This window comes from Heliconius melpomene, chromosome 18 (assembly GCF_056956725.1).
Source record: "Heliconius melpomene rosina isolate 202511_hmr_F chromosome 18, ASM5695672v1, whole genome shotgun sequence".
NCBI classification, from domain to species: domain Eukaryota; kingdom Metazoa; phylum Arthropoda; class Insecta; order Lepidoptera; family Nymphalidae; genus Heliconius; species Heliconius melpomene.
The window spans coordinates 14,298,058-14,317,674 of record NC_140406.1 but is presented as its reverse complement, the minus strand read 5'-3'; the positions used below and the strand labels follow the sequence as shown (position 1 = coordinate 14,317,674).

Genomic DNA, 19,617 nt, shown 5'->3' with positions numbered 1-19,617 from the left:
CTGTGCCTGTGACGGTATCATTAAACGTAAATATATTTTTCCACATAAGAGATCTTTGTAACGTAATTCCTAAATTACAAAAAAATCTTTTTATAAAAAAGAAGGCAATATCTTCCTATTTTCAACCTGTTATTTAGCAGAATATACAAATATCTATCTTACGTTTTTATAATCTAGATTTTATTTCTCGATCGTCATCTAGACCAGAAATTCGTAGAAAAATAAAAAAAAACACCTACAATAACTTACACAAACGCTAAGCAGAGCTGACAGTGAGATATTGTAAGAACAAACATACCGAACTTAATCCTAAACAATCGATGACGGATTTATATACAAATCTGTTGAAAACGGGTAAATATTTGCCTCTGAGAATATTTTTTATTTTTGAATATGTGTAAATTGCGGCAAAGGTAAGTGGGTGGTGGCCTTCCATATTCTATACTAGATGAACGAACTCGATATTTTTAAATGTTTAACACCTGCCCGGATAGCGAACTGTTTCATTATTAGGATAGGATAGGATTGTGGGACAGCTGATCTCTTGCAAATAATGTGGACTTACGTTGGGTTGCGCACGCGCAGGCACATTCCGCTGATATTAGTAAGACACTTTCGTGTTTAGATTTTGATTGTGTTTAATCTACTTCTGTAATTATTTTAATCTATCTTTTTAATAAAATGTAGAATAAGTTTCACAATTTTATATATTTAATTACAATATAGTGTGGTAAGGAAAAATGTTTTTTGTTTCAGATTCGTAGAAACTTCGTGGGACCAGCACTACAAGAAGCGTTATCGTTATCTAAATTTAGAATTTAAATTATTTATATAAGATAGAAAAATTATAAGCACAAAAAGATGTAGTTTAATTTTTTTGTAACATTCGCAAAAATATGAAAGGTGATGGAAACTAGAATATGCGTGTAGTTTAAGAGTGGCGGCTCTTTAACTACATTCATTTGTTTGTATGAAAATCGTATGGACTTTGAAAGAGTTTGTGGTGTTGTGAAAAAAGGAAACTGCGTTAAAAGTGTTGGAATAAAGATTTGTTTTTACAATATTGATATTGTATAATTTAAGTTAAGGACGAACTTGGCTCTTTTCTATAAAATATAATAGTACATAATACAAACGAATATAATTTAAATTTTTACACAAATTTAACAAATATATCTTAAAATTTCAGATACACGACGACATAATCACTTCAAAGGTCTAAAAGTGATCAACTTCCGTTTCACCAATAAAGTGCTTCAAAATGAAGTGGACGAAGCCATCCTTAATCTACACATACAAGAGCTAGAACCTAAGCATAATATTACTATAGCAGAAGACCATTTTACTATAAATATTCAAGTAAACAGGGTGACCCGTAACAGCCAGGGCAGTAAGGCATCAGTGCCTTACGCTGAGAGCGCAGTAAAGTTGTCTAGGAAAGATTTGAAAGTTGGTAAATGGGTTAAAGTGAACGTAACCAATATGGTAGCGGAGTTCTTCAGGTTGCCGAGGGACAACCTGGCGATTGTGGTGAGAGTACAAGACTCGAAGAATAGGATTAGCTTGGTGGTTCCACACCCGAGCTCAGAATCAAACAACGCGTTGGTAAGTTCATCTTCATAATAATAATATGTATCTACTAATATAATAAACCTGTAGAGTTTGTTTAATAAATAGCGTTAATCTCAGGAAGTACAGGTTGAAATTAAAAATTATTTTAGTGGGTATTTTTATATTCATTCTCCATATATGTATGTTATTGAAAAAGAATAATTCTTTTTAGAATTACAAAGAATTATTCTTACAAAGAATAATTCTTTTTTACATACGAACTTTTGCCAGAAGGACCTTTATATAATTTTTAATGAATTTTTAAAGGTCTAGATTTTTTATGGTGGTTAGTCAATCTCCAGGCATACGAAAAGAAATAAAATTATATAAATAGTTACGTTTAAAAAAATTCTTATGTTTTTGGCGGAAAGTTTCCATAACAATCTCCAGTTATTCTCGATTTTCCTTTTCCTAACACATAAGGGTACCTTCAAGATATTCAACATCAGTTGTATGTTTGCTGTTATTTATGAATCATTTCACATTCAATTCTCAGTAAATTTCAATTTCAATATTGCTTACACGATAATGACAATAAAAATGTCATAAATTACCTTTTTAAGCTCTCATAATTTTTAATATCTGCCCCCGTATATATCGAATTGACCCGTTACCAGGTCAATATTTAGGTCAATCGACTTCATCTTCGTACTTCGCTTTAGTATTGATAAAAAATATATCTTGGCAAATTTTGTTTTATGGTTTTTAAGCAAATTTAGTTCATTTTAGTATAGTTTTTCGGCTTTATATTTTTCTCATATAACTGGATAGGGAGAGCATAGTGTTGAGAAAGATATTCTGTGAGAAAGCTGTGAAACGAAACCAATTTATTTCACCGAGTGGAAATCGAACCCACAACCATCGCGATGACAGTTAATGTTGTCTTACATATCATAATCTTGTATTAATTTCTAAGAATATTTGGAACGTTTTTGATTGGTTTGCCAAGTTAGTAGTTTATAACAGTAGCTATCGGTATAAATTTCTTTATCTCATTACGCCAGTAATGTTAATAAATTGATACATTTAAGAATGGTTTGTCGTTGTTGTGATTCTGTTTACTCAGTCAGTAGTGGGAAATACGTTCGATCTTATTCGATCATAATTATCAGTTTTATACATTTATAAATGTACAGATCTATGTAGTACTTGTCTAATATCAAGGCACTATCTAATAGAGTAGGGCGAATTGTCTTGAAAATTAATTAATAATTATTATAATAGCCTACTGTTGCATTCCTTGGATAATGATTAAGACATAATAGAATGTCAACATTATATTAATTACTAGTATGAACCAGTTTTGGTCATATTATTGGCAAAAGTATATAAACTTAAAATAATCCTTTAAATTAAAACGTATCAGGAAGTCTTTAGGATGACGTAAACTATATGCGACTGTTGCCAATTAGTAACAAATTTATAAACATAAAAAATTATCATTGATGACCTACATAGCAATTACTTCGACTTGCCTTTACTGTATTCAAGTTCTTAACTGATCTCATTTCGTTTCAGATGCCATACGTAGAAATAAGTCTAAGGGACAATTCACATAAAAGAACAAGAAGAATGATCGGTATGGATTGTACTGAAAACTCCAAAGAGGTCAGATGCTGTCGGTACCCGTTGTCCGTGAATTTCGAGGAGTTTGGATGGGACTGGATCATAGCGCCGAAACAATACGACGCCAACTACTGCAGCGGGGAGTGTCCGTATAGTTTCATGCAGAAGTATCCTCACACTCATTTAGTCCATTTGGCGGCTCCTCAAGGAAGTGGTGGGCCTTGCTGCGCTCCCAGACGTATGAGCAGCATCTCCATGCTATACTTCGATCACGATCTAAATATCATATACGGAACTATCCCTGGCATGGTAGTAGATAGCTGCGGCTGTTCATAGCAACCGCTCCAAGAATTATTTGGAAAATTAATTTACACTTTTGGTTCAAAAATGGTCTAACCTATCAAATTTTGGACTTAAAATTATGTAAAATGAAGATCTGAGATTCCTTTCTTCTCTTGGGGCTTTAAGTGTAGTGTTCTTATTGTGATACATTCGGTTGAAGACTGCGGTGCGGACCCTTGTGGTGTGTGTGTGTGACTACGGACGTTATTACACTAGTTCTAGTTCGAATTTCATTTCATCATAACGTTAGATTCATCCCAGTTTAGACCTTCCATTTATTTTCGCGAAACTAAACTAAAGCAATAGTATCTACTTATGTATCGTGTGTATTCTTGTAATTGATGCGTTATTTATGCGTTTTGTATACATTTAGATATCAGCATCGACAGCATTACTCTCATTCTTCTATTTGATATTTATCTCTATATAAATTTCTTTACATTACTTCTAAAATGGCATTTATTTTCGAAATTAGTTCTTAAAATTTAGTACGTAAGTTATATTTTCAATTGTAAGTAGCTAAAATGTGACACAGGCACAGTGTTTGTTGTGATTTCAAATAAAACTTATCCTTTAATCAATAGTGCGTTGAACTGCCAAGAAAATAACAATAGAAAATGTACAAGGCTCATACATACAATAGCCACCTTAGAGGACCGCGAGGTTTTTGAACTGCATTGTTAGATTAACAATAACTTAAATTCAAATTATGTAATAATTAAAAAATAACAGTTTTTTAAATATATTTATTGAAAACAGTACTGTGCCTGTGATAACAATCCTCAAGTCATCAAAAACTGTCATTTTAGTTAGGTCAGTTTAGGCATTAGCGCCTAAAAGTTTTTCTATGAAATTCTAATTTTAAGTAGATAGGTAGTTTATGTAATTTCGATGTAGTTCTTTTAAATGTATTTGTGGAAAAAAAATTCTTGACATCATTTGGATCTCGTGCAAAATTCTATTTCTACTGTAGTTATAGCGGGTGGTGCTTAAACGTAGGACATTACTTGTTCTGTGCCTATCCTTTGAAAAAAAACGTATTAATTCGATTATTAGATTTTTTAGCTTTCGCATAAGTTTTAGAAAAGTTTCGGATTTAGATTTTCAAAATTAGATCTCATTTGGAGGCCTCGTTTGTGTGCCTCGTGACAGATCTCCCTTGCGTTTGAGGTGTTTTTTTTTAATAGCGGTTTTGAAATGTTTCTTTACAAACATTATTATAGTGTTAAGTGAGTTGTTCTATGTTTACCGTAACCGATGGATATTGTCGAAATTTTAACTAACAAATTTGTGTCATAAGATTAATGAAATAAATTTTTCAATTCATAATTTTTTTATGGTATTTTTATTTCGTTTAATTGCAGAATTGTATATGACTTTATCGACAGTATAAATGAAAGCATAAAAAACCCTTTTCTTTACATCCTTTCATCGACCACAAACAATAAGTGGCTGAATCGGCCACTAGAAGATTTTCTAGCTTATTAGGAGAAAATATATTCATAGTTTTTTAAATAATGATTAAGAACACTTTTGAATAAAACATATCTCAAAAAAAATCTAGATCACAAACGGTTCATCCCTTTGGGTGCTACGATGTAACAGACAGACAAAAAAAATCACAATTTACGATAAAGAAAACAAACTACGGGTGTGATATAATAAAAGACACAAGTCCATCCGCGGTCATCCTTTCAGAACAGCCGCTCTTTATTTATATAAACTTTAAATTATTTACACATTCTGTTCGTTCTACTTTACATTAATATCAACGTTATTAAAATACAATTAAAACAAAAAAATAATAATATATAACAGAAACACACATACATGTACATGTACATACAATTAGTTACGAAAGTGGGAGAAATAGTCGGACTAGTATACCCAATTACAAAAAATAAGCCCCCCCACATTATATATGTATATATTTTTTTAAAATTAATTTCCTCTAAAAAAGTATTTCATAAATGTTGGCGTTTAAAATATAAATTATTGTGTTTGAAAAAAGCCAACAGTTTATTAAATACTTCAGTCTAAGTATTGCTTAATCGATTCAAAATATACAAGAAAACAACGTTGCACCTGTATATAGGTAAGAAACAATTCCTTATGTTATTGTTGTACAAAAGGTCATGGCATTTAAAGACACGATCGACTCATATACGTGCAGTACGGTCGGTGAGTCGTGGATGTTGAAGTTGGCAGCAGATAGTTGCCCACATTTGATTTTCACATTTTCCATTATTTTCTTAACGAGTGAACAATGCGCTAAAGTATAGAAAACCTAACTTCAGGGCAACCACGATTCGTCAACCTTACTGTATTCACCTAATTCCTAATTTACAAGAGAGTGCACAACATCGAGTGGTGTCAGTCTATAATAAGTTGGATGGATTATTAAAATTTCTATAGAGCGTCAAGCGTTAAAAAACTAAAACAAAAAAATCCGTATGGCAGTGTTTTCGTTGAAAACTTAACCTTACACAAAACATCACAGTTTTCAAACTTAAAATATTAACAAAACCAAAGGAAACGCACATGAATGCCATGATCCGATAGAGTAGTAAGGTCACACAGGAGGTTACACGAGTGTCTAACGCTAAGTATGTACAAGGCCGGCGCTCACGCGACTGAAACTTTGAGCCGTTATTTAAATAGGATCACAGTGGAAAAAGTGATTTAAAGATACGTTTACAATCTAATCTATAAATATATAACGTCCACATTATGGCAAGGTTCTACATAAACGCTATCACCGGTCAGTGACACTAAACTATGCTACGTTTATAGTCATTTCGCTATCTGTACACAATCACGGGGCCGAGTGTATAGCACTTTTAGAAGCCTGGTTGAGGGACAGTACTCTGCTCGAATGAGAAACAGTTATCTGTTTAGAAGATCAGCTGAGATACTTCTTTGTTTAAAATGCGGCTGAAAAACAGTTCTCTGTTTAGAAACTCGGCTGAGAAACAGTTCTCGGGTTAGTCTGTGGCTGGTAGGAATCGTATGGCGCGTGTGGTTCTAAATGACATACAACATTATTCTCTCCATTGAGGACGGCCGCCAACGCCCTCATATTGCTCTCTGGTTGGTGGTAGGGGTGCATCAATCTACCACTCTCATATCTTGGATCGTATGATCGATCTAGTGCATCCCATTTGCCGTATTTCCCGTAATGTTCCTCGTGATGGTGCCTGTCTCCAGGGCTATAGGAGATTAGTGGTCGATGGTCTCCGAAGAACTTGGAACCGGACGATCCATGAAGTCCAGGGTTCTGCCGGCAGTTATCCGGTCCGGAATTATCATCGGACATATCCGACATAAGCGTCTCGTTTCTTTCGATCTCTTCATACACTGGGTCGTCTTGTATTACTCGAAATTCTTCTGAACCCCGTCTATATATCCTTCCTTGCTGTGAAGCTATTTCAGAGTACGTGTGATTCATATTTTGGCTGCCGTGGTGGTGATGATGTTTTCGTCGGTTGTCGTCTTTGTAGTGTTTTCGGAAAATCATCTCCTGACTTCCGGGCGAATGCTGAGACATGAAGACGTGGGGATTCCTGAAGTCGTGGTTGTAGCTCCTGGTCGTTTGGTATCCTTGATGATGGAGTGGACTTTCCTCATCCTTAATCACGTGCCGAGGGGATCCGGGAGCTATTTGGCCATCACAGTCCGGGTATGGACTATGAATGTGGCTTTGTTGTGCCAGCTGACGAGAAAGCGTGTCGTGATGAGGTAGAGTCGAGGAGTTCACCGGATGATGCTTAGAAGAAGTGTTCTGTAAAAAAACATGATATATATAGTAAATTGTTTATAAGTTACATGTTGTTATAAGTAAATAATTATTTCACACAATGATTTAAGCAATGATAATTTACTGTAAAACAATTAAAGACAGCTCAAGTTTTTAAATTAATCCTAATACAGTTCTAAGGAGAGCTTATTAACTTTTTAACATTTTCATATTGTGTGATAATTAGCTTGTGCTATTTTAAAAAGAAGAAGAGAACACTGATTACTTCTATTTTCCGTCAGATCGATTACAAAGTGACACATGAAGTTTTCTCTAACAACAAAACGAGACAGATAAATATAAAAGAGCACAAAAATATATAACAAGTTTTTATCACTTATGAGAAACATCCTAATGATTAACGAATAACGAATAAGGTAAAGTAGTAATCTACTACTAAAACATTGCTGGATTTAAAGAGATATGGTTTATCAAATTTCTACAAATAAACAAATAACTTCATACTATAAGAAGTTTGTTATTTTTTATTTTTGATCGATTTGACGGATGAGGAAAGTGTCTGCGATGTAATTAAAATTAGAAGGAGGTGGGATGGGCTACATGTGCGTGGTTCATGCAATGTTAGGTCATGCAGTTAGGCTACGCTTAAGTAAGATCTCTAAAACCATCACCTGAAAGATTTTAAATATAAATAAGAATAATACATAATAAAACAATATTAAAAATAATATGTTGTGTGTTTTCATTATTATAGTTTCTTGATTATTAATCAGAATTTATTATATTTGTGAGAACGTTTATTTCAATTGCAGCTAATTCCTAAGAAGATAAGAGTTTTACAACGAATTGTCGTACACAACATAAAATGAAACAAATGAAGCGAAACGATCTTATCAATTTTTCCTAAAACACCCACTGATTGACCATCAAAGAATAATTAAAACCAAACAAAAAAACAAAGAAATACGACATAAATTCTTCCGGTGGCGAGATCTTACCAAAGCCCCCCAAAGCCCTCCCCTCACCTTCCATACATTCGTGTTCACAGTCCACTCGTTCCCGCCAATTGAGGCCGCCATTTTGTTTGAATAGCAAGATGGCGACCGAGATCGAAGGTTCTGGTAATCGCTGGGAACTTCTATATTATTCGTATTTCTGTAGCTATGCATTGACGCAATGCTTTGTGAATGGGAGCTACTGTGTGGTATTTGTGGGGGATTTCGCATTTCTTCGTTTGGTACGTATATGGGGGCGGTGGGACGTATCCATCTTGACGCTTCCGGTTGTAAGTTGTAACTCTGTTGTATATAATATAAATGTATATATATAATGTCTGTATCAAAAAGTTGTATGTATGATTACTTCATCTTTAGTGGAAGAGCTTTCAAATTAATAATAAAATAATATATAAAGTATTTTTAACATACAACATTTTGATTTGACGCAAATATAAATAGTCTACGTACACATAATATAATATGATACGACCGTAAAGTTATTGAATTCTGAAAGAGCTACGAGAGTCATACGCATTATATAGAGATAGGATTTGGTATCGATAATGACCCATTAGATGCACTACCACCATTACTAAATTAATTGTTAGTTATCTGTGAAGCGTTAGTTAGTTACTTAGAAAGAAAAAAAATAAAACTTACCGTTTTTACGTACACATGATCGTTACACAAGGTTAGTTTAACACTTAAGAAAAAAAACTGAGCTGTCTTTTAGTCACTGAAGCCAGAGTGTTTTGGTGGTATATATTTATTTTTTATAATTTGGGTAATTTTGATAATCCTATCTCTATATATGCGTACGAACCTTGTTGGACATTCTGCCGATATCCTGGCGGGTATCGGCCACTTCCTGAGTTAATTGGATTTCTTAAATGAGACATCGGAGCGGATTCCCTTTCCGGGATATTATGGGAGAAATTAGAAGTAGCATTGAGAGTGGGACCAAAATTAGGTCCAAAATTTTGATTGTCTTGGGAATTTCTACGATTTCTGTGAGGATGGTAGTTATGAGCGGCGGCGGCTGCCGCGAAGGACGCTACTGAGGCGTTGTTGATAACATTGTTGTTATTATGATTGTTGTTGTTAACCACAACGTTAAGAGTGTTGATCACGAGGTTGTTTGTTGTTGACGCTGACACGGACGTACTCGCAGAGTTCTGTTTAGAATTTAATAACTTTTAATTTGGTCCTTAATAATAATATATATTGTGTATGTAAGTTAAAACCATGTAAAACCTTCCACCGTGTATAATATAAACTTTTTATGAAACTATAAGTAAGTATATATATATGTAAAATATAAACTTTTTATTTTAAAATCCTTGAGCACAATAATTAAACACTAAACATATACATATCTCCGATCATTCCCACACAGGACAGTATATAATATTTTTACCATGTTTCCCTACACATATGATTGAAACTTAAAATTTCATTTAAAATCTAACCCTAACCATGCTCATAGTTAGACCTGAATAATGAAAAACTTAACATTTTAAAACTTATCACTTTAACTTATTGTTATGTCCTAAAAACACATTACATACCATTTGTAAAAGTATGAAAATATACATAAATAAATATATATTCAAGGAAAGGGCAATAAATAGAAATATAAAAGTTAAAACACAGAAAATTTAGACGGGATTCGAACCCGCGCTTCAAAACTGTCCAAGTTATCTACCCAGAGTTCGGATAATCGATGCTCGATTCTGTATATACATATATATTTTTAAAATTATACTTACGGTAACATCACGCGGATCAACAACATCCTCGTTGTCAGCAGTATTTTGATTATATCTTCGACTCTTGACGGAGCCCTGGCGGGTGTCCACGTGCGTGCTCGAGGTGGTGTTGCCGGTGATCTTGAGACAGCAACTTAGCCAGGAGTATCGACGGCATATACGGACGAACTCTTTTTGGAACTGTGGATTTTATATGTGGAGATATAAAAAATGTTAATTTTAAGTTAAGTTTTGTTAAGATTGTATGTACGAAGATTATTTTAAGACTAGATTAAAAATGAATGTTTCGAATTTTTGCAAAACAAAAACAACTTTTCAACCTAATATAAATATTTGGCGTATTTACACCCGACTGTGGTAATGAAAATATTTCATTAAATAATAAAATACAAATTTAACTTACAATTTCATTCTGCAGGCAATAAAAGATGAATATGAAGAGTCCTTGCAACGAATTCAGTATAGTGAATACATATGCGAAGATGACTGTTTGTTCGTTGATATAAAGTAGTCCAAACGTCCAAGTTAGGCCCAAAATGACCGCAAGGACCATTGAACTGTAGAGCCACACCCTGGAAATATAAATATACAATTTTAAAATTTCTGATAAAAAGTAATGTAAATATGATTTTCATTCAAATTTGACATAGTATTAAGTCTAAGGTCAAAATTGGTCTAAGGTTGAAAAGTGACGGGGAAATGAACGGACAAATATAAAACATATAGTTACGAATATAGGACGGAAAAAGAAGTCGGTTAAAAATAGTTTACATATTTAATAAAAACAGTGATAACATACAGAAAAAGCAACAGATTTGAAATCCTTTTGAAAAATTCTTACTAAATTTCTATGCAACAACATTTGTATTAATAATGCCTAAATTTTAAAAAGTAATATTTACCTTATTTTATATATCTTTGTGTTGTCCTTCGCTTTAATAGACACTGTTGAATGGTGACACATCATGTAACCGACTAAACCTAAGCAGAACCAGTTAGCCTGAAAATGTAAATAGAAAATTAGATTTACTGTGTTGTTCATTACTATTTTTCAGGACAGATAGCTTAGAATTAATTCGCTCTTTAATTTCGGTTTATATGCCGACAGCGCCTGGTTAAGAAAAATTAAAGAGACTTATTTTAAAATCCACAACTATCCCCGTTTTTTTCTCATAGTCACTCTGTATCTCGCTCATAGCAGAGTAGGTTCCCTCTCTCCAACAAATTAATTTAGACATTGCATGTTGAAAGGTTGAACTTAACGCCGCATCAAAAATAAACAGTTGTCTCTACAAAAGCAACTTACAGCAACAACGATAGCAGCAGGTCCCACAAAGCTCATTATCATCATGTTATCAGTTGACAGCCAGCAGTGGTTATCAGTGCCGTAGCCTCGAGGGTATATCGCAGCTGATATGGATACCACGAGTAGAGGGGTAATGTACGCGCCGGCACAGTACCAGCGAGCCCGGGGGCGTTCAGGTTCAAATACTTCTACTAGCATCGCGTATAGATGGAAACCTGGAAAATTTGGAATAAAAAATGAGGCTAAATTAAAAAGTGAGTATTATAGATTGGTTTTTAGCTTCACATCTATATCTTGCACATTGCAGGGCTTTGCTTAATGTTATAAATGAATAAATAAATAGAGTTATCAATGGAAGAGTTTACATAATATTAAGAAACTTTACCTTCTAAGAACATCCAAGCAAAAGCTGCCAAAAAGAAATAATGCAGTAATCCAGCTATGACTCCACACATTGTACTGTTCTGCGTCTTATCTATGCCACACATGAACACTATTTCAGCAATTAAGAGACAGAAGCACAGGTTTTTGTGTATGAAGACTCGATCAGACTGGAACAAGTAATATCAATATTTTAAAACTTTGAAACAAATTAGATGTAAATAAATAATTAAATTAGTTCATACTTTAGAAGCATTTTAATATTACTTTGAATTACACGAATACCAACATTTCGAAACAGATATGCGGGATACAAAGACTGCGAAAAATGTTTATATGAAATACCTTTACATTTATTCTTAGTCATATCATCCCTATTAATCTTTATTGAAATAAAAAAAATCAATACAAACTCACCTTCATATTCCTAACAAACTGGAACACAAATATGGCAATGACTAAAGCCACGATAGATATGCTACAACCAATCGAAGTAATTAGTCTCAATGCCATCTCGTGTGTGGAACTCAGAGGGACTCCATGCACGTCCATTAATATTGCGAAATTAGTTAAATGTGAACATGCACAGCCTGTGTGGGTTCTGTTCGACCATTCTACTTGACAGCCTTCTGATGACCAGCCACTGAAAATAATAGATTTTTGTTGGTTAATTTTATGTAAGACTAGCAATCCATCCGTGGCTTTGCCAGTTGAAACTGATGAACTTGCGGCCATACAAAGTGCAACTATATTATATTGGAAAACGTCTTTGAAAAAATATTACACTATTTTTATTTGAAGCCACATCAAAGTAAAATGTTATCAATATACCGTATATATTAACAAATAAAATAATATATTTAATTTAAAAAAAATGTAAATAAAAATATAAATTACTTACTGTAACGTATAATCCCAGAACACACAAGCTGGGTTAGTTAAGTTTTCAGTCTTCAAATGTTTCATAGTTAATCGTACCATTTGTGACAGCTGTATGTGCCGCCCGTTGCCTAAGCTCGCTGATATCACCTATAAGTTGATAAATTCTTAATAATAATTTTACTTCAAGAGGATGACTATTATACTTTTCTTTTTTTTATCTTCACATTGTATTATATATATGTGTAGACAGAGGGAAGCTAGTGTTAAAACTCTCTCTTCCCGCTGCAACGCCGCACTTTTGATTATTTAATGTAATTAATAAAGACAGAGTTAATATATTGTTTTAAAGGAAATTAATTAATAAGGAAAGTAATAACGGAATCCACAACTAGATTACAGTATGATTAAAAATAATTAATCTCAAATTTTGCTTTCTCATTATAAAGTCTATATAATTTTTTTTCCATAAGAAAAAAGATGTTAAAAATAAAAATAATTTGTAACAAGCATATAAGAATTGTAGTAACAGAAGCGTTTGAATGGTTTCTAAGATGCACATGTTCAAATCTCGTTACGTGTAAGTGTTTATATGTCTCTATTATTTACCTTAGAGTTTAAAACTCTTGTAATATTCTTCTTTTCTCGTTCAGAATTAAGGCTGGTAGAAGATCCGTCAGTGGAATAAGCAGCGAATTCTGGATTTTTACCAAAAGTGGGGGGCAAAATCTGTTCTAAACCATCAAAGGCGAAGAACACTATCCTCACAAGGTCTATTTGGTGGTTTTCTGAAAGTAAGTTCAAAAAGCACAACTTGAAATTCCGCTACTTTAACTTTTTTATAAAAAGCTTAATTGAAATTGGAGCTTTTATTATAAAGTTACCTATCAAAGCAGCTTTGGGTATAGTGATAGTGTCTTCAGAAGCTTTCCACTGTTCCTGCGCTATTAGAGACGGGAATGTTTCATCTTCTACATTCTTTACTTCTAGAACTCGTACTGATAAACCTAAAATAGATATTTAAAATTACTATGGGTAACCTTCGTCTGGGTATGGTTGCAAAATTTTTGATTTATTAGTATTTGTTAAAATTATGTTTGAATGTTTACATTCTCATATTTTTTACATTATATAAGTGTTATTCTATACTTTACTAAAATATTAACTGCAAAAAACATATTTTTTAAACATTTTCACAAAAAAAGTAAATATTTAAATATCTTTTTTGTCCATTATTTATTATTAAAAACGACAATTTATACTAGATATATAAGAAAATATGTACTTACATATATTTTTAACGGTTTGTAAAATAGTTTTTTCAGTAGTAATAGCGTCGGCTAGTAAAAATGCGTTTTCTTCCAACTGTGTTAATAAAGCACTGGCAACTCTGTTTTGTGCATCTGCACTTAGATCTGACCAGCACGCCCTTTGGCTTTCTTCTAGAAGATTCGAGCCTAGAAAGGTTAATGGAAGATAATTCATAGAAAATAAAAAAACTTCATGCTTTTTCTCGCATATTCTCGAGACTTCCTCAATAAATGGACTATCCAACACAATAATACCTTTGCAACCAGTGGTTTCTGAGATTGGCGCATTGAACCAAACAAATTATATAATTGTCACTCTTCCTTAAACCTTGCTTACAATCTAAGTTAAAATCTAATTTTAAGTTATAATCAAAATAATATTTGTTAATAAAAAGAAGGAAAATAACTAAATCTTACCAGTCTTAATAACTCCAAACAACATATCCGTTACAATCGCTTCCTTCTGACTCGGATCCGTAAACGTTTGTAGATTTTGTGACATTCTTTGAGCAAGCTTCTTCATTATGTTGGTTGTGGTCATCATATCGCCTCCGTAAAGGGTATTCGAGGATGTTACCTTAAAAATAAATTGATTATTAGTATAGATAAAGCTAATTTAATGTTCTTTTGAATTTTGTTTTTTATTAAAGTGCTGTAATTGAATAGTTAGGCCTGTAAATATTTTTTAACAAAGTATCCACTGGAGAATACTTATTATGGTAATTTTATTTAAATATCATTTGTAATAATTTTACTTTTTCATATAAAGGATTTATAAATATAAACATATAAACAAATTTTATAGTAAAAATCACATCAAATTACCTGAGCCAAATCATTACTAATGCTCAACAAAGACTCCCCTTCCCGTACTCTCGCTTCGAGGCTGTTCAACCAAACTGATCTACATTCACTGAGATCTGGAGTAGTTCCGTGCCATTCAGGTACTGTGTCAGCTGGAACATTTTTAAATTATAATTTTTAAATATAATACAATTTAAAAGATATAGTTTCAGTCTAGAATATAAGGTAAATATTTGTCACAAAGTCAAAAGTGGCAAACGCAAAAGGCTGTATAGCAATTATGTTTATATTTTGACGACAGTCCAAAACTATATATATATTTTTTACTTTTGTGTCGTTGTTTATTATCTACATTTTTGAAGTGAAGCTATCATGTATAAAATAAATTTGAATTAAATGAAGGCAAAAAGATGCAACCCACTATAAAAAAAGACTTATTCACTTATATAAATAGTGTATGTCTAATTATTAAATAAAAAACTTACTATATATAATATCTCCATTGGAGATAATATTATGGCTGGCCTGAGCGTCCGGCATATTTCCTGTTCCTCGGTAGTCTATTAGGTGTTCTGGAGAATCTCCGTCGCGACCTATAAAAAATATTTTTTAGATTAAAATATGTAACTATGTTCATAAGGGAGAAGTGATATATTTTATTATTTTGTTATTATAGATAAAACAAATGAATTAAAATACCTTTCAATAAAGCTTCAGATCCTAATCTTCTAATCAATTGCATCTGCCTATCATTAGGCTGATCTAGACCGAGATCGTGGTAGTTTTCCCCAGATTGTAATCCAGAACTTCTCCGCCTTGGCCTTTCTTCTTCGATATAGTGATGGTTAGTTAATGTGCATCTGAAATTTTAGATAATTTTAAAAATCTTTCTTTAGTAAAAAAGTTAATTATCCTATCCAAAAAGAAAAGTTAGTAACTTGTATATTTTTAAATAAAATACATAAGATTAAACTTAGTAACAACTAACAACTATTAATTATTTGATATTGTATAATAGATGACATACCAATTGGATTTATATATAAAATTTGGCAGCTTTAAACGATTTTCGACGAAACGAAATTCATGAGCAAATAATAAATCTAATCTTTTAAAACGAAGGATAGAGATATATTGTAAAGAAAAGCAATCTTCAAAAAAATAAAGTCAATAACACTCACTTCCACCGTGCCAAGCCAGTAGCACCTCCAGGGCAGGGCTGTACAGCATATGTGCCAGCTAATGTCCAGTTCCAATGAAGTCCCCTCGCATTTATTTGTGGACAGTACGCTCGTCTACCCATCGTAGGTGTTGACATTGTTGCTGAAATATACAACATAAAACATTATATCTAAGGTATTATAAAATTTGTATTTTTTAAGGAACTACTAAGGCCGTTCTAACGCAGTGATGCAGTGCCTGACTGCGGACGCTACGCGACCTTCGTGGGTTCAACTCCCACTTGGAGGAATGACTTATTTACATTTTCTCGCTCTGGAAGACAACACAGATAATGTGAAGGAAACGGAGTGTTTTGATTAGGTTCCTTCTGTCTACCTACATACTGGATACAGCGTGAAGTTAAAAAAATAATTATTAAAGGCAATTAAAGCCTTAAGAATTTACATTTTACATTATTTTAGGACAAATTTTATTGGAAACAATGACCTACTATTTCTGTTCTTATAACCAGAAACGAAATTTTTAAAAGAAAAATATATACACTTACAGAAAGTCTTTTCGAAGTCGTCAATGATGTCAGGATTGGGCCGATTCTCTTTAGGTGGCATGTGATGGACGGGTGATGTAGGGTCTGAATCTTCATCTCTTGACGCCCAGTGAAGAGTTTCATCTGTGACCGTAGCTATGGAAAAATGTATAAATAATATTTTAGAATATTTAAACATAAAATATGCATTGCATTTAATTTAATTTTCAAAATATTTAACTATACGATAATATACATTATAAAATAAATATCTTAATAAAAAAAAATCAGTCTTAATATAATATTCTCTAATATTATTTTTCTATTTCTATTCTTTTTTTGTGTGATTATTATTGAAACACTTACGATTTTCAACTTCTTTTGGTTTATCAATTTTAGGTGATTCCGGTGCAGCAGCTTTAGGTGTATCTTCTTTAACTTCCGGTATTTTATCCAGAGTACTTTGAGGCGGTTCCTTTTCTGATGATGAATCTGGTTGTTTTGTCGTTGTTTTCTAGAAAAATAATAATAACTTCTATGTAAAAAGACGTTGATTATTGGTTCGATTGCTACACAGGGCAGTAAATTATTTTCACGTTCTAATTCTGGCAAAACTAGATACAGAATTGTGCTAAGCATGCAATGCACAACTAAGTGTCTTGAATTTACTTTCTCTCTGCCCATCTTACTGTACGAGAAAATATAAGGAGAAGTTTCTTTGTAAAGTACATAATACTGTAAAACAATGATTTTTATGTTAGGTGCATTAATGCAGATTATATATTGGGTTTGCTTCGAATGCACTGAAGCACCTGAATATTCTATCGCATTAACGACCGCAACCACTAGCAAATTGTTAATAATTAGCAATTGCTCGCGGCTCTGCCTCCATACTGCCTCTATACTGCATGCACGTTGCACATTATTATTCAATCGATATGTCAAATTAATCATGTTACGTTGACTTACATAATTTCTTCAAATATTCTAATGTAAGTTTTTAGAAATAGAAATATTTTAAAAAAATATTGATTAAATATTAGGCGTTGATTTCTTCCCTCTTTTTTTTTAAATTACAATATTTAAGATGGTTTTTCTCAATAAACTGTAGAAAATATGTGGTATTATAAATATTTGTTACCAGCTTCTCTCTTTGTGTTTATAATTTAAAACGGTTAAAGTAATAAAATAACAAGACATTTTACCTTAGTAGCAATATTCCCAAGCTGCACTTCCGGAGGCAGAGTGATATGTGGCCTGAAGGTGGGTGGAGTGATAACAGTCGGTTTCTTCTTCTCTTGAGGAGTTAGCACTGGGCTCTTGGGTATTGGGGGTGCTGTGGACCTCCACACAGTCGGTTGAGATGTTATCAACCAGGGCGGTGACGGCCTAGTTGTTGTACTGGTTGTAGATGCTGCAAGAGAAATGTGTTTTTTATTGAAATATGTTCTAAAGAAACTTTCTGTGCTTTATTATCTGTGGTTATAACCTAAGATAGCATTTAAAATTAACAATATTGTGAAATTTAGTTCGCTCAGAATAACTGGGTGACTTGACACCTAGCAATAAATGATGAAGTATCTTACCCGGCACACACTGGTAGTGGGCTTCTAAATATTTGAGTGTATTCGGACATGGGTCACCAAACATATTCGTGCTCGCTAGTATACTGCAGTTCTGGTGCATGCTACATCTGTAAAGAGACATGAAATAATTAAATATGTAAAAAGAATATTATTGTCATCTTTTCTTATTTACCTAGAAATGAAAATAATAGGACTATGTTATAATAATTATTCCCCGTTTTCTAGATTTACTTATAAATCCTTAGTTCTACGCCAGGACATTAATACGAGCATTTTACTAGTTTGGTACCTAAAAACGATCCAGCCTGAAATGTCAATTAAAATTGAAACTGACCAAAGCTTCCACAGAATGCAATCCCAATGAATAAATATCAAAAACAGATCAGCAAAACACAAATGGAAAGCTTTTCAGTTTATTTTATAGGTGAATGATTTTGTAATTCAAAAATAAACTTTGTACAGCATAATTACTGGACGCGTCATTTATCAACAATCAATTTAGGCGTCGCTTACACGAGAGGGGCTCTTTATTGCCAATCTAGTAGTAATGCTATCGAGTAGGGGAATATTTAATTTTCGGGATCGACGAAGGTTGTGAGTTCCCATCATGACTTGTATGTTATAAGTTGTTTTTTTTTAATATAATTTATTATTTCTTGTTTTTTTTTTATGTTGGTAATCCCGTTACTGAGACCGACTACTCAGAAATTACTGGATATCAGACACATGGACATACGAGTTAAAAATGGTTGAAAACATTTATGAGTGTAGGAAAGCACTAAGAAGGGATTTCTTGAAATTCCTACGGTAACGCTGATAACGTAGATATTTGTATTTTTGTGACATTTCTTCCTTAATTAAAACATAATATATAGAGCAATATATCTATTTTAGAAAAGTACATATATTTAAAATCAACAAATGTCTAACAAATCATGACAATGTTTAGACATATGCAAACTAAATGTACCACGTTCTAATAATTGAATGTATTATGTGAAATTAAACATGAATTATGTCGCGCCAACCATTATGAATTTCATTGCAAACGCTATCAAATTTTCGGATTTCGGACAAATGATTATAACGTAATATTAGCAATTACGGTACAGAGTGATTATGTTATTACATAATACATGACGACGCTACACGGACAGTCGTTTAATGAATTATTATAAATATATATAAATATTATAAAATACATCAATTATTTGTTAAAATTTCAAGGAGAGTTCTCTTGTCGAATTATATTTGTTTGTCTTCATTATCACCTTACTGAAGAAGTTCAAACAAAATATCGTTTGTAAATATAATCTTATAACTTGGCACAAGTATTCTTTCAATTCAAGTTACATTTAATGACATCCATAGTTAGAAGCGATTGGGTGTGAAGAGTAGAAGATCAAGCTCTTGGAGGATTGTAGAGGAATATGTCCTCGTTCCTATCACCGTTGATAAGCTAGTGGCCAGTTTAAATTCACCATTAAAATAGGAAATTGAATATGGTTGTAGATCACAATCGTTTTTTTTTCAACTCTGAGTAACGTAAAATGTGAAGTACAAATGCTATTCCCCTATATCATATCTTATTCTATCCTTC

General features: G+C 32.7%; 2 protein-coding genes across 4 annotated transcripts in view; one reads left to right on the top strand and one right to left on the bottom strand.

The window, feature by feature from the left end:
* The first annotated feature begins 393 nt into the window (after positions 1 to 393).
* LOC146529666 (growth/differentiation factor 8-like) lies at positions 394 to 4,852 on the top strand. Its single transcript, XM_085201962.1, has 4 exons — positions 394 to 413; positions 757 to 794; positions 1,190 to 1,605; positions 3,130 to 4,852. The coding sequence occupies exons 1-4, from the start codon at positions 394 to 396 to the stop codon at positions 3,511 to 3,513; spliced, it is 858 nt and encodes a 285-aa protein (XP_085058088.1). The 3' UTR covers positions 3,514 to 4,852.
* Positions 4,853 to 5,194: 342 nt separating this feature from the next.
* The window catches only part of Cirl (Calcium-independent receptor for alpha-latrotoxin), a 265,280-nt gene continuing 250,857 nt past the window's right edge, over positions 5,195 to 19,617 (bottom strand). Inside the window, exons 4-24 of one of the 3 annotated variants that reach the window (XM_085202511.1) lie at positions 18,018 to 18,124; positions 17,637 to 17,845; positions 16,798 to 16,945; positions 16,453 to 16,587; positions 15,905 to 16,046; positions 15,423 to 15,583; positions 15,209 to 15,316; positions 14,745 to 14,875; positions 14,337 to 14,496; positions 13,899 to 14,066; positions 13,494 to 13,616; positions 13,219 to 13,397; positions 12,632 to 12,759; positions 12,148 to 12,373; positions 11,735 to 11,900; positions 11,350 to 11,564; positions 10,946 to 11,043; positions 10,447 to 10,615; positions 10,044 to 10,223; positions 9,098 to 9,449; positions 5,195 to 7,300 (exon numbers count right to left, since the gene is read on the bottom strand). In XM_085202511.1, coding sequence (XP_085058637.1) covers positions 7,287 to 7,300; positions 9,098 to 9,449; positions 10,044 to 10,223; positions 10,447 to 10,615; positions 10,946 to 11,043; positions 11,350 to 11,564; positions 11,735 to 11,900; positions 12,148 to 12,373; positions 12,632 to 12,759; positions 13,219 to 13,397; positions 13,494 to 13,616; positions 13,899 to 14,066; positions 14,337 to 14,496; positions 14,745 to 14,875; positions 15,209 to 15,316; positions 15,423 to 15,583; positions 15,905 to 16,046; positions 16,453 to 16,587; positions 16,798 to 16,945; positions 17,637 to 17,845; positions 18,018 to 18,124 — 3,319 coding nt within the window. In that variant the 3' untranslated portion in view covers positions 5,195 to 7,286. Of the gene's footprint in view, positions 7,301 to 8,301; positions 8,575 to 9,097; positions 9,450 to 10,043; positions 10,224 to 10,446; positions 10,616 to 10,945; positions 11,044 to 11,349; positions 11,565 to 11,734; positions 11,901 to 12,147; positions 12,374 to 12,631; positions 12,760 to 13,218; positions 13,398 to 13,493; positions 13,617 to 13,898; positions 14,067 to 14,336; positions 14,497 to 14,744; positions 14,876 to 15,208; positions 15,317 to 15,422; positions 15,584 to 15,904; positions 16,047 to 16,452; positions 16,588 to 16,797; positions 16,946 to 17,636; positions 17,846 to 18,017; positions 18,125 to 19,617 lie in introns of all 3 variants that reach the window. The other 2 variants (XM_085202509.1, XM_085202510.1) reach the window with 2 other exon arrangements.